Here is a 14,218-nt window from a genome sequence, read left to right as displayed (position 1 = left end):
AAAACAATGGAGGGGCTAACAATGTTCAAGAGGAAGTGTACTCATTACCTCACTCATGTAACTGTAACCCTCTGTATAGTATCTTTACAATAAAAAAAAAATTAAAAATAAAAGAAACACATCTTAGAAAGTTAGGAAGCACGTAGTCTGAGAGTCACCAAGAAAGATGGGGGGGGTGGAGGGAAGAGCAGATGAGTAAAATTTCTCTTTGGACATGAATTGCTTGCTTTATTGATTATAGATTCTTTTCCCCTCTGTAAGTCCTCACTTACTTAGCTTGGCTCTAGACAATTAGACAGTTGATTTTTACTTGGTCCCAGTGGAGCTGTCTACTCTTCAGTCCCACTTTGAAATCAAAGTGCAGTTCTCACTAGGCAACCCACCCTCCCCCTCGCCTTGTGATTGGCATCCCAGCTATCACATGCCCTCGCAGGCAGAAGCTGCCTGTATGAAGGAGGAGGCAAGCATACAGAACCTGGAACTTCTAGATTGTATAGCAGCTTGTATAGCAGCTTGGGCGGGAAGAGTTATGGCTGATGACTGTACCTGTTGTAATCACCCACCCAGTCACCACAGTGGGAGCTGACCGTTTTCCTTTTCTCCTGTCTTTTGCCAGGCTGATGAGCAGCCTAAATATGAAGACAACATCTACATGTACATCTACTTTGTCATCTTCATCATCTTTGGCTCCTTCTTCACCCTGAACCTGTTCATTGGTGTCATCATTGATAACTTCAATCAACAAAAGAAAAAGATAGGTCTCCTCCCCTCATTGCCAGTGGTCAGAGGTCACCCACAGGAGAGCCACACTTTCTCTGTCTCCAGAGGAAAGAAAAAATGCCCCCTTTGTGTAAAATCCAAACTGCCATCTCACTGTGGCACTGGTCCTGCTGGGCATTAGCCCTTACTGACCCTTTCTGCTCAGAGTTGGACTTTGCAGAGAATGGTTTACCACATTGACTAGCAATCCTTTATTCTCCACATCTATGACTAATTTGGACCTCCCACCAGAAGGAAGCAGAGACAGGGCACACTTTGTAACAGAGACCAAGTGGAAAGAAATAGATGAGCAGCTGCAGATAGAGGCAGATTCAACCGTCCACACAAGCCCTAGGCACCACTACCAAGATGACGCTTGAGAGGATCCTCACTCTGGAAAAGTCCCCTCCCTTTGTGGCCCACATGGTTAGCAGTCTTTCCAAAGTAAATGTTTTAAGTCAAGCCTGTCCCAGCAAGTCAAATAACAGTCTTCTATGTGCCAGAATTTCCAGTTTTTCCAGATTTTGAATGGGCCATCAGTCAGAGTTTAAACATTCTTTTATTCTAAAAAATTTTGTTTTAAACTATTTTTTCTAGGTCTGACAAATAGCATTTGCATCTCCAATTAGCCAGCAAAAAGCCAGACTAGAGGGGTGGCTCAAGTGATAGAGCACCAGCTATGACAAGAAAGCCCAGCTAGAATACAGCCCTGAGTTCAAGCTGTGGTCCTAGCACATAAAGAAAAAATAAGTACTGTCTAAAGAAAATATTTTTTCCAGAATTTTATTCAGAAATCAGGCCAAAACAAATGAAAGGAGAAAAAAAACATATTTTTAGACTGTAAGATATGGCTGCCTTCTGAGTCCTTCTTCCCTCCCTCCTCCCCCCTCTTTCTTTCTTTCTTTCTTTCTTTCTTTCTTTCTTTCTTTCTTTCTTTGTCATAGGGCTGAACTCAGCCTGGGCGCTGTCCCTCAGCTCTTCAGCTCAAGGCTAGCTCTCTACCACTTGAGCCACAGTGCCACTTCTGGCTTTTTTTCTGCTTATGTGGTGCTGAGGAATTGAACCCATGGCCTCATGCAAGCAAGGCAAGCACTCTACCACTGAGCCACCTTCCCAGCCCTCTGAGTCCTTTCTAAGCTTATCATTCCTGAAGGTTTGGAATCCATTTCTTTACTACCTGACCAGATAAATCATAGAAATCCCAAGCTGAAAACTCAAGTGTCAGAATTAGAGACGTTATCATATGTGTATCTTGCTTTGGGCCAGCTGTCAGCTAAACTCACCTCTGGAAGGGGAAGGGAAAAGTCTGAGTTTTCACTATTTAGCAGTACATCTCCAGCCTTAGCATTCAGAGCCAGTTGTGATTATTGTCTCTTTTTCCCTCCTTTACTTTGGAGGTCAGGACATCTTCATGACAGAGGAACAGAAGAAGTACTACAATGCCATGAAAAAACTGGGCTCAAAGAAACCACAGAAACCCATTCCCCGTCCCTTGGTGAGTATACTATGCAGGCTGAGCACACTAGAAAGAAAGGGAAAAGGTAAGTAAGTGATAGCTGCCTAATGCTGTTGGTCCTCTCCTTGCTGCCTCATCTGAGTAAGAGAGCAGCAGAGCAGAGACTAGGCTATGGGGAGCTTTTATGTTAGGGTTTGGCCTATGCTCTATGCTCTGCCTCATAGGCAGTGGAGAATTAGAACGCTTACTACGTTGGCTGTTGCCTAGATAGGGAGATCTTTTAAGAAACAACCAGCTAAACAGGTGGTTCATGCCTATAATTCTAGCTACTCAGGAGGCTGACACTGGAGGATGGAGGTTCCAGGCAGAATTCTGAGATACTCTATCTCTAAATAATTAGCAAAAATCTGGCAAGAGGCAGGATCCAAGTGGTAGAATGCCAACTGAGCAAGCAAGTGCAAGCTAGAAATTCAAACTCAGGTACTGACAAAAACGGAAAAAAAAAAAAAGGTGAACATTGTAAAATGAATGAAATCCCATCCCATTCCTTTCTCACCAATTCAGCTGGGATTTGGTAGGTGGGTGGTTCAGGCAGCAAGAGCATGAATTCAAGGCCAGTCTGGGCCACCTCTCAGGACCTTGTCTCAAAAAAGAAACAAAACAAGGTAGGAATTAGTTGTTACTGTCTCAGCATCTGTACCCAACAGTGTATCTTTGCAGGGTTTGTCTGGAACCTAAAATGATGTTTCTGGCTGTTACAACAGAGGGTAGAAGCAAGAGAGTCAAATACGTGTTTCCCTCTCTTGAACTGAGCCTTTCATAAAACAGATTTGGGACTGAGGTTATGCCTCACCCTAAGTGAGTGGGATATTTCCAAAAGCTTCAAAATCTCTTCTTTGGAACCTTTATTTAAAGCAACTTAAAAAAAACACCAACATAAAAAGAGTAGAGCATCTAAATAAAAGCTTTTCTCGCAATCTTAATTTGTAGATGTAAAAGTAGAACTCCTTTGTTTGAATGAATAGTAGTGTTCCAAGCTAAGTGTCAGTGGCTCACACCTGTAATCTTAGCTGCTCAAAAGGCTGAGATCTGACTGGGCAGGAAAGTTCTTCATACCCTTCATACCCTTATCTGCAATTAACCACCAAAAAACCAGAAGTGGAGCTATGCTTCAAGTGGTAGAGTGCTAGCCTTGAGTAAAAAAGCTAAAGGGCAGCTCCCAGGCCCTGAGTTTAAGCCCCAGAACCAATGAGCTCGAGCACACACGTATGTGTGCGTACACACACACACACAAACACAAACACACATTGGAAGGATCTCAGTTTGATGTCAAGCTGGACAAATAAAAAATGAAAGAACTTCATCTCAACCACTGTCTTGGCATGGTGAGATACAGCTGTTATCCCAACTATAAGGAAGCACAACAGCTAGGCCTGTTTGTGATCACATGTCATCCCAAAAAACAAAGAGATGCAGAAATAGGAGAATCAAAGTCCAGGCCAATCCAAGCATAAAGCAATCCCCTATCTTGAAAATAACCAAGGATGGGGTACTGATGACTCACACCTATAATCCTAGCTACTCAGGAGACTGAGATCTGAAGATCACAGTTCAAAGATAGCCTGGGTAGGAAAGCCCCTGAAACTCCTATCTCCAGCTAATCACCAGAAGTGGCACTGTGGCTCACAGTGATAGAGTACTAGTCTTGAACAGAAGAGCTCAGGGGCAGCTCCTAGGCCCAGAGTTCAAGCCCCATGGCAGACAAAAATAAATAATAATAAAAAATAACCATGGCTCAAGTGGTAGGGCTCCTTCCTAGCAAGAAACAAGGTCCTGGGGCTGGGAATGTGGCTTAGCACTAGAGTGTTTGCCTAGCATGCATGAAGCCCCTGGATTTGATTCCTTGGTAATGCATAAACAGAAAAAGCCAGAAATGACACTGTGGCTCAAGTGGTAAAATACCAGCCTTGAGCAAGAGAAGCAGAGGGACAATGCCCAGGCCCTGAGTTCAAGCCCCAGGACTGGTTAAAAAAAAAAAAAAAAAGGAAGGAAGGAAGAAATAGAGAGAGAGAGAGAAGGCTCTGAGTTGAAACCCAAGGAAGGAAGGAAGGAAGGAAGGAAAGAAAAAAGGCTCTGAGTTGAAACCCCAACACCACCAAAAATGTTTAAAAAGGAAAGAAGGACGGGAAGAAGAAGAAGGAATAACCCTCAACTTTCTGGCTTGAGAGACTGGATGAATAATTGAGAGAGAGCAACAAGTTAGATGAGGACCGCAGAAAAGATTCAATTCTGTTTTGGAAGTGTAAGTTTAGGACACTTACACATCATCAAGGAGAGATGGTGATTAAGAAGGGGTAAGTAAGCAGGTGTCAGGTAAGCAGTGGGGACGGACATTCTCAGCCACAGATGTCACAGGAGGGATTGCTCGCAGCTGAGACTAAGAAAGGAATGTCAGGGAGGTAGGAAAACTTCCAGATGTTTATGCTGCTGGGGACTTCTGAGAGGAGCAGGAAGCTGAGAAAGCTGTGGGGGAGCACTGCCGCAGCTCCCACAAGTCTACTTGCAAAGGCTTTTCTGAATCCTGTCATGTCTTTCCTCCTCCCCTCTCCAGAACAAAATCCAAGGAATCGTCTTTGATTTTGTCACTCAACAAGCCTTTGACATTGTTATCATGATGCTCATCTGCCTTAACATGGTGACAATGATGGTGGAGACAGACACTCAGAGCAAGCAGATGGAGAACATTCTCTACTGGATTAATCTGGTCTTCGTCATCTTCTTCACCTGTGAGTGTGTGCTCAAAATGTTTGCCTTGAGGCACTACTACTTCACCATTGGCTGGAACATCTTCGACTTTGTGGTGGTCATCCTCTCCATTGTGGGTGAGTGGGGGGGCGGGGGCAGGGCACTGCATGAGGATGGGATGGTGAGGGGGAGCATGGGATTGCACTGCGTGAGTGTGGGCACATTGTCCTCAGAGCTGGAGCCTGTGGCCTCTCCGCATCTTCCCATGGGCCTGCCAGGTGCACCTCACACCCACAGAGATTGTCCAGAGTATCTCCAGTGGTCCTGGGTTGTAAATGCTGTGACTGAGGACACAAAGATAAGATTAGGTTCTTGGTTTCAAGGAGTTTCAACTAACAGGGGAAAATAAAAAGGATATTGTTGTTTTAAAATGTGGCTATACTAGAAATAAGAAATGAGGTGGTTTGGGTGGACGGTAATGAAATTTTAGTGGCAGTGGTTGTAGATGGGCCGCTGTGGCTTAATAGTGACATTTTACTGTGCATCAGGTGAGGCCAGTTTGCTGTGCTATAAATTCACAGCCCAAGACAGGTGAATTTATCATCTTCACGGTGGAGATGTCCAAGGTCACTCATCTGGGAAGTGACAGAAGCAGAACTCAAGGTAGTCCCAAAGTTCATGATTTTCCTCACATAAAAGCATAGCCAGGGTGCTGTCCTGGACAGCAGGCAGAGAAGCTCAACCCACTGACTTCCCAACATGTCCTTGCCTTCCTAAAGAGCATCCAGAATGGTATGAAACTGCCCCAGGTCCAAGTGCACTGACTTGCACTAGTAGAAGCCAGCTCCGGTGCTCTAGAAGCTATGCATATGGTGACTGTGCCTCCCGGTATCTATGAGGAGCATGGTTTGAAGCTAACCCAGGCAGGAAAGTCTGTGAGACTCTCATCTCCACTCAGCCACCACAGAGCCAGAAATAGAGCAGTAGCTCAAGTGTTAGACTGTTAACCTTGCGGGGAAAAGTTTAGGAACAGTGCCCAGACCTTGAGTTCAAGCCCCAAGACTAGCACACATACAAAAATAAACAGTAAAAGTAAAAAGAGTACTGAGCTACTTGGGAAGAGGATATCAAAGAATAATGGCTGGAGGCCAGTCAGAGCATAAGAGTTCATGAGACTCCATCTCACTCAATGGCTGGCCATCATCTCTAGCAACTGGAAAATGCTCAAGATAGAGGATCACTTCCCAGGCCAACCTAGGCATAAAGCAGGACCCTGCTTCAAAAATAACCAACACATGGGGCTGGGAAGTTGGCTCAGTGGTAGAGCGCTTGCCTTGCATGCATGAGGCTCTGGGTTCGATTCCTCAGCACCACATAAGCAAAAAAAAAAAAAAGCCAGAAGTGGCTCTGTGGCTCTAATGGTAGAGCACTAACCTTGAGCTGAAGAGTTGAGGGACAGCGCCCAGGCCCAGAGTTCAGGCCCCACGACCAGACCCAAAAATAAATAAATAAATAATAACCAACTGCCAGGCACTAGTGGCTCACGCCTGTAAGCCTAGTTACTCAGGAGGCTGAGATCTGAGGATCGCAGTTCAAAGCCAGCCCAGGCAGGAAAGTCTGTGAGACTCTTATCTCTAATAAACTACTCAGAAAACCAGAAGTGGCACAGTTGCTCAGGTGGTAGAGCACTAACCTTGAGCTGAAGGGTTGAGGGACAGGCGTTCAGGCCCAGAGTTCAAGCCCCAAAAATTAATTAATTAAAAATAACCAACACCAAAAGGGAGCTGGCGGTTTGCCAGGCATCAGTGGCTCATACCTATAATCCTAGCTACTCAGGAGGCTGAGAGCTGAAGATCAAAGCTTGAAGCCAGCCCAGACAAGAGAGTCTGTGAGACTCTGTCTCTAGTAAACTGCTTCAAAAAGGTAGAAGTGGTGCTATGGCTAGCCTTTAGCAAAAGAAACTCAGAGACAGCACACAGTCCCCGAGTTCAAGCCCCAGGACCAGCACAAAATTTGGAGGAGGACTGGAGGTGGTAGCTCAAATGATAAGACCACCTGCCTTGCAAATGCAAGGCCCTGGGTTCATTTTTCTAGTACCACAAAAAAAGAAGTAGAAAAAGAAAGAAAAGAGGAAAGCTGAGAAATCATCTTAGGTCCTGGCTAAGGTAAAAAATGTCTGAAAAAGCACAAACAACTCCTGAAGAGGAAGTTACCTGGCCCATCCTCTGAACTTTACCAGTAAGTAACCTCTGGCCCTTTCCTGGCCTTAAGTCTTCAAATGAAGGACTATAGCCTTCTGCAAGTAACTAGCCCAATATATATGAATACTACTAGTTGAAAGACAGCTTGCATAGCTCACTTAAATGTTTCATGTCATCTTATTGGAAGGGACCTCCATGGTAAGAGGAATCAGGGAATGAAGAAAACACCCTTGCTTTCCTTCCATTTTCATTACCCAACATTCTCTCTGCTCTGCCACCCATCATGGGACTCTCCTTGTTGCTCTTTAGTTGTAAAGACAAGCAGTCTGGTTGAGGCAGCCTATGGATGGCTGCAAATTAAAAAGGCTCTGTGATTTCTACACTTTCACTCTCAATTCCCGTATTCTGCTACTACATTGGTATTTTTACCTGCTGAAACTAGTTTCAGATTTATGCCTTTCAGTCTGAAATCCAGGAGCTCTAAGTTGAAAGTTGTTGCTGAGAAATCCCTTGAATTGTCTAGGCTTGTTTGGTAGCATGGGGAGATGGGAGAATGTGACAACAAAGATGTTCTTTCAGAGCTAAGAAAATCCTTCGAAAATCAGTAGCATCAGCAGAACAAGCCATGAAAGCCAAAAGGTAGTGAGGGCCAGGAGTGGAAATGGAAATTTGATGGCATCGTGGAGAGAATTAGACAAGAACTTAGAAAACTATACATGCACACTTAATAAACTAGTAAAGGGAATACCATTCCATTGTTAGAATGAATAATGTAAAGTTACTTTAACACAAAGACCTAGTTTATTTTTTTAAGTGCTCTAAATAGGTAGATTGCAAAAGATTATAATTTTTGGCCAGCTTTGCTCGGTGCTGGTGACTCATATCTATAATCCTAGCTACTCAGAAGGCTAAGATCTAAGGATAGTGGTTCAAAGCTAACTGAGGCAGGAAAGTCCGTGAGATTCTTATTTCTAGTTAACCACCATAAAGCAGTAGACTGTTAGCCTTGAACAGTAACAAAAAAAGGAAGGAAGGGAGGGAGGGAGGGAAGGAGACATGGAGGGAGGGAGGCAGGCTACAAGGCTACTTAAGAGGCTGAAATCTGAGGATTAAGTTCAAAACCAGCCCTGAGCGAAAAGTTCATTAGACTCTTTATTTCCAATTAATCAGCAAAATGCCAGAAGTGGAGATGTAGCTCAAGTGGTAAAGCACCAGCTTTGAATGAAAACCTGAGAAAAAAAACTAATTGAGAGCATGAGGTCCTGAGTTCAAGCTCCCTTACCAGTGCCAAAAAAAAAAATTATAATTTTCTAAACATAGGATGTATCATAGTAGGATGTAACATAGTAATAGTATCATTTATAATTTCATACAAAATAAAACTATAAAGACTAGGACACCCACTAGAACCATTTACAGTTATGGATGTTTCTAGGGATTAAAAACAAAAAAAAGGAAGTGAATTTAGTAAAATGCCACCTTCTATTAAACGTGATCTGTGCTACTTCCTCTACTTTTCTATATGTTTGAAACATTTTTTTTGAAATGTTTGAAACATTTTTTTATAACAGTTCAAATTGAGTGGAAGGTACTCAATCTACAAAGCCCTTTCAACTTATGACTTCTACAGTGCCAGGTGAAAGAAAAGGCATCTCTGACCTTAGTAATAACTTCTTCTGTTCCTCTCTTAGGAATGTTCCTGGCTGATATCATTGAGAAATACTTTGTTTCCCCAACCCTTTTCCGAGTCATCCGATTGGCCCGTATTGGGCGCATCTTGCGTCTGATCAAAGGCGCCAAAGGGATTCGTACCCTGCTCTTTGCCTTAATGATGTCCTTGCCTGCCCTGTTCAACATCGGCCTTCTGCTCTTCCTGGTCATGTTCATCTTCTCCATCTTTGGGATGTCCAATTTTGCATATGTGAAGCACGAGGCTGGCATTGACGACATGTTCAACTTCGAGACATTTGGCAACAGCATGATCTGCCTGTTTCAGATCACAACCTCGGCTGGTTGGGATGGCCTGCTGCTGCCCATCCTAAACCGACCCCCTGACTGCAACCTGGACAAGGAACACCCAGGGAGTGGCTTCAAGGGGGACTGCGGGAACCCCTCTGTGGGCATCTTCTTCTTCGTCAGCTACATCATCATCTCCTTCCTGATTGTGGTGAACATGTACATTGCCATCATCTTGGAGAACTTTAGTGTAGCCACAGAAGAAAGTGCAGACCCTCTGAGTGAGGACGACTTTGAGACCTTCTACGAGATCTGGGAGAAGTTTGACCCTGACGCCACACAGTTCATCGAGTACTGTAAGCTGGCAGACTTCGCAGATGCCTTGGAGCATCCTCTCCGCGTGCCCAAGCCCAACACCATTGAGCTCATCGCCATGGATCTGCCGATGGTGAGCGGCGATCGCATCCACTGTTTGGACATCCTTTTTGCCTTTACCAAGCGGGTCCTGGGAGACAGCGGGGAACTGGACATCCTGCGGCAGCAGATGGAGGAGCGGTTTGTGGCATCGAATCCTTCCAAAGTGTCTTACGAGCCAATCACGACCACACTGCGACGCAAGCAGGAAGAGGTGTCTGCAGTAGTCCTGCAGCGCGCCTACCGGGGACATTTGGCAAGGCGGGGCTTTATCTGCAAAAAGATGACTTCCAATAAGCTGGAGAATGGAGGCACACACAGGGAGAAAAAGGAGAGCACCCCGTCCACAGCCTCCCTCCCATCCTATGACAGTGTGACTAAACCTGACAAGGAGAAGCAGCAGCGGGCAGAGGAAGGAAGAAGGGAAAGAGCCAAAAGACAAAAAGAGGTCAGAGAATCCAAGTGTTAGAGAAGAGCAAAAATGAAATGGTATATACCTGTTTAACACTTGCAAGTGAAAGATTGTTTACAAACTTCCTGAATACTATCAATGCAGAACAGCTGTGGAGACACTGTACCCTGAAGATCTGTACCAAACGTAGTCTGCTTCCCATGACCCTGTGACAAGGTTGCATCTTGAGCAGTGACCTGCCGAGGGCAAAGGACCCTGCTCCCTGGACTCACAGATTTTCTATTGCTTGGGCAGGTGGTTACTGCATGTTCCACATTCAGTCAATGCAACTTAGGACAAAAACTAACAGGATATAAAAACAGGAGAGGCTGCCGGGACCAGCACATTTCCGTTGCAGCCAAATGGATTTTATTTTTTCATTTTGTTGATTCTCAGAAGCAGAAAGCATCACTTTAAAAGTTTGTTTGTTCATGCAAACTATATTTGCACTCCGACATTAGTTAAGCTAAGCAGCAAAAAGGGAAAACACACACACTCACATTTAGCCCATGTCATTCAGTTGTCAGTTTCTTTGACATAAACCACATCTTCTCCACATGGGCTTCACGTGGTTTGGAGATGGGTGGGGGAAAACAATCAGGTTTTTTTTCAGGCTGAGGAGGACTTGCTCAGGCCAATTCCAAACATTGTGCTCGTTCAATGCGTAGAACCGATTTGCATGATGGCATGCTGTGATCAGAAGTCATGCATGAGATCCATACACCACAGGACACTGCTAATCCTGTCCCCTGCATTGGGTCAGCCTCTGGACAGGACCCAGCCCTGCACCGTTCACTGTATTTGGAGAAAATGGTAAGAGTTCCATACCGGCTGCAATTCTTTGAGTTCTTAGAAGTCTTTCATACACCTTCTGGGTAGGGAAACATAACCAATCAATTGACCACCACCAACAACAAGGAAAAAAAACAACCCAATCCAACAAGCAGATGGATCCGTTGTGTGTCTATGTTTAACAGACATCTCTAACATACAGCCATTGTTGCACATTTTGCAAGATGAACTATTTAATGCTGTTCTGTGTCTAGTACATGGGGAAACTCTGATCCCGAATGGCTTGTACTATTAATGTCACTATAAAACCAAATCCTAGGGCTAAAAAAAAAAAATTTCATTTGTATCTTGCAATATTTATGATGATGGTTCAGCCTTCATATTGGAGAACTGACTTGGGGTTGAGATAAGAGTGCTATTCAGAGTAGCATGTTATCTCTAAGGGGTATTTGGGGGAACTTAAGCAACTTTTCATTGGGTGTTCTGGGGTGCTCACTTCATTTAATGTCACGTCCTTCTGCATCGTGGCTTTCTCTGGGCTTGGGTCTAGATGGAGAGGGGTTCAGATATGCTGACCTGGCCTCTCTCTTCTGCAGAGGGGTTGTCACAAGTCCTTACCTATATGGTTCCTCCTGTGTCCATCACATTTCTCCACTGAGTAGGGCTTTCCCTTCCCAGCCTCACAGCCAGGGTGAGGACAGCAGCACTGGGCTATGGCTCCGGTTTCTTCCGTGTACTGTTTGAATAGCAGTAACTGGTAGGAACTGAGATAGAGTCAGCACCTCTGAGCCAAGCCCACTTGCTTTCCTGACTGCACTGGTTCTGGTGAGGAAGCAACAGCATCAGCTCTTGACACTCCAGCCTCCCCCAGCGCCTTTCCTTTCCGCCTGCTCTGTGCTTAGTGACTGCCTGCCCACTGTCCATGCAGGGTGGCTTCTGGGGGAGCATCCCATCTTCCATCCCACCTCCTGCTTTTCAAACAAACAAACAATAGTTCTTAGTCCAGGGGTATCTCATCTAATGACCAGGTTTCAAAGCCAAGATGCTGTGGCCGAATGTGTCAAGTCTACTCAGAGAGAGGAAAGATTTAGCACGTGAACCAAATCAAAACAAATTCTTCCTGAACCATATAATAGAGGTGAAAGAGAACCAACCCATAATCAGACACACCAATCTGCCTTGCAGTAGAAGCACTTTGGATGTAATCTCACAATCCACTTGACTAGTTTTGCATAGAACAAACCACAGCAAGTCAGCTGGCTGAGCTTTGATCTTGTTGGGCCGTTAGAAGCCATCCAGCCTTCTTAAGCCTGCTTCCACAGCCCGCAGTAGGGTTCTTTTATCACACCTGAGGCCAGGTGGGATAGGCGCTTCTCTCGGCACCCTGCTAACTGCTAGGATGAATGTATAGTGCCGTGTACAGGTGACATTGTAAACAGCACAAAACAGATGCTGACATGTGTGGTTATTCTTTTTAAGAGAATTATAAATACTGTAATATATAATTTTATTTTATTGGCATGCCTTTTTGTAAATACAAATGATGAACCTATTAAATAGGAAATGGCTTCTGGCTTATGCCATTGTCATGTTTATTTTTATTTTTATACTTTTCTTTCTTCTTAGAACTTAGATGCTGTCAGCCAATGTACATCCCCAAACCAGACAGACAGACAAAAAAATTTTTTTATTAATAATGGTCTTTTCCAAAACAACTATATATATATATATATATATATATATATATATATATATATATTTGTTCCAATGTGCAATAAATTCTAACCACTTCTATGCAAGATTTGGCTAAACTTAATAATTGTTCTTAGGTCTTGAGATGGGCGACAGAGCTCTCCGATCCCATAGGTACAGCAAGAGCCATGCTAGTGATGTCATTCAGCTACTAGAGCCTAGTAACAAGAGTCCTCTGAGACCTGATCCTCCTCCCCCAGCTCCTGACCCCGGCCCAGAAGCCGACTCCTCAGTAACACACAGACCTTGGTATCTGACACCCATCAGCCAGCTTCATAGAAAGAAGCCGCCTTCGCTCTCTGAAGTATCACCCTGTCACTCACTCACTCCATCACTCTCACTCACCCATCCTGCTCCACACTTTGGTAGTAAAATGACACCATCACCAGCAGTTTACACCCGCAGTTAACAGGCATTGAACTGAAAGAATCAGCCATGGCATTTTGCTCGTCTTCAGAGTGGGCAAGTGGCAATGCTTTGCCAAATATTAACGAAGCCAATCAAAAAGCAGCAGCAGCCACAGTATCACTGCACATATATATATATAGATATATAAATATAATACAAATATTTATTTTTTGTAGCCGGGTCCTTGGTGCAGTATTTATACTCCACAATCCACCTTTAAAAAAAAAAAAAAAGCAAAAAGACATGATTTTTGTTCATTTAAAATGCAGAGCCAAAGCCACCCGAGCAGCAGCTGACATGGTTGCTGGTTTGTGTGAAAAACACTTTTCCCCTCTTCTTTCCATAAACCTCCTTGTTGCTTAGGATGAGGAGAGTCCATGATCTAAAGCAGAGGGTAAGGGCAGGAGAAACTTCCTAAGTCAACATGCCCTGCTCTCTCTGCCTCTATGAATGAGCCGCTTTGGGCATCAGACATTGACTGGGCCAAGGCCGACTCCAGTCAAAGCCCCTGCAAGTGGCGGTGCCCAGATGGCTTCTTTTATTTTTTGCCACAACCAATGTAAACTGTAAAAGACCAATAGTGTATTAGTGAATGCATGGAGGCCAATGGTGCCCAAAACGAGACGTGATTTAAAATAAAACATCATAATAAAATTTTAAAAAACAAAAAAGCAAATCACTACTATAAGCCAAAAGAAAGCAAAATAAAAATGACCCTTTTTACTGTACAAGGGAAGCCTGTCTTGGTGTGTGTTTGTTGCTTGACTATCCCAATTCTTGAGTCTTGGGAGGGGTCTGGGAAACTGGGACCTTAGCACATATGGGTAAGGGTGGGGTGGGGGAACATGAGGACAGAAACTAGAGACTCTTAAAATTTTGGCTAAGTAGAGACTGGAAAGAAAAGCCAGGTCCTGATCCCCGACCCCTGACCCCCCACTCACTCACTGCATGTGGCATTCCCCCGGGCCAGTGCTTAGAGGCCCACAAAATCCCTTCTCACCTAATCCACCTGCCAGAGCCTCCAGAGACAACCTCAGCCAGCCCAGCTGGACGAGCCTTACTTCTGCCTTTTTCATCAGTGTATTAAAAAAAAAAAAATCCACAACTTCTCCCTCCCCCATGCCCCAACATGAGCAAGCCTCCTCCGCTAACTAGCACGCGCTGTCTACCGCCCCTAAGACAGATGAGGCCAGCAGATGAGGGCTGTCCCTTTCATATTTGGGCAGGGACCAGAGTGCCTCCCTCTTTGGGGACATCCCTCTCTAGCCATGTCTCTTGGTCCAG

At 44.5% G+C, this 14,218-nt stretch overlaps 1 protein-coding gene across 3 annotated transcripts in view; it reads left to right on the top strand.

The window, feature by feature from the left end:
• Scn8a (sodium channel, voltage gated, type VIII alpha subunit) overlaps positions 1 to 11,179 on the top strand; it is a 124,991-nt gene extending 113,812 nt beyond the window's left edge. Inside the window, exons 23-26 of one of the 3 annotated variants that reach the window (XM_013018727.1) lie at positions 617 to 754; positions 2,150 to 2,254; positions 4,827 to 5,097; positions 8,853 to 11,179. In XM_013018727.1, the coding sequence (XP_012874181.1) occupies positions 617 to 754; positions 2,150 to 2,254; positions 4,827 to 5,097; positions 8,853 to 10,000 (1,662 nt within the window). In that variant the 3' untranslated portion in view covers positions 10,001 to 11,179. The remainder of the gene's footprint in view (positions 1 to 616; positions 755 to 2,149; positions 2,255 to 4,826; positions 5,098 to 8,852) is intronic. The other 2 variants (XM_013018726.1, XM_013018728.1) reach the window with 2 other exon arrangements.
• Positions 11,180 to 14,218: the final 3,039 nt, after the last annotated feature.

The sequence above is a fragment of the Dipodomys ordii genome, unplaced genomic scaffold (assembly GCF_000151885.1).
Source record: "Dipodomys ordii isolate 6190 unplaced genomic scaffold, Dord_2.0 Scaffold42, whole genome shotgun sequence".
Taxonomy (NCBI): domain Eukaryota; kingdom Metazoa; phylum Chordata; class Mammalia; order Rodentia; family Heteromyidae; genus Dipodomys; species Dipodomys ordii.
This window is presented reverse-complemented; position numbering and strand designations above follow the sequence as displayed.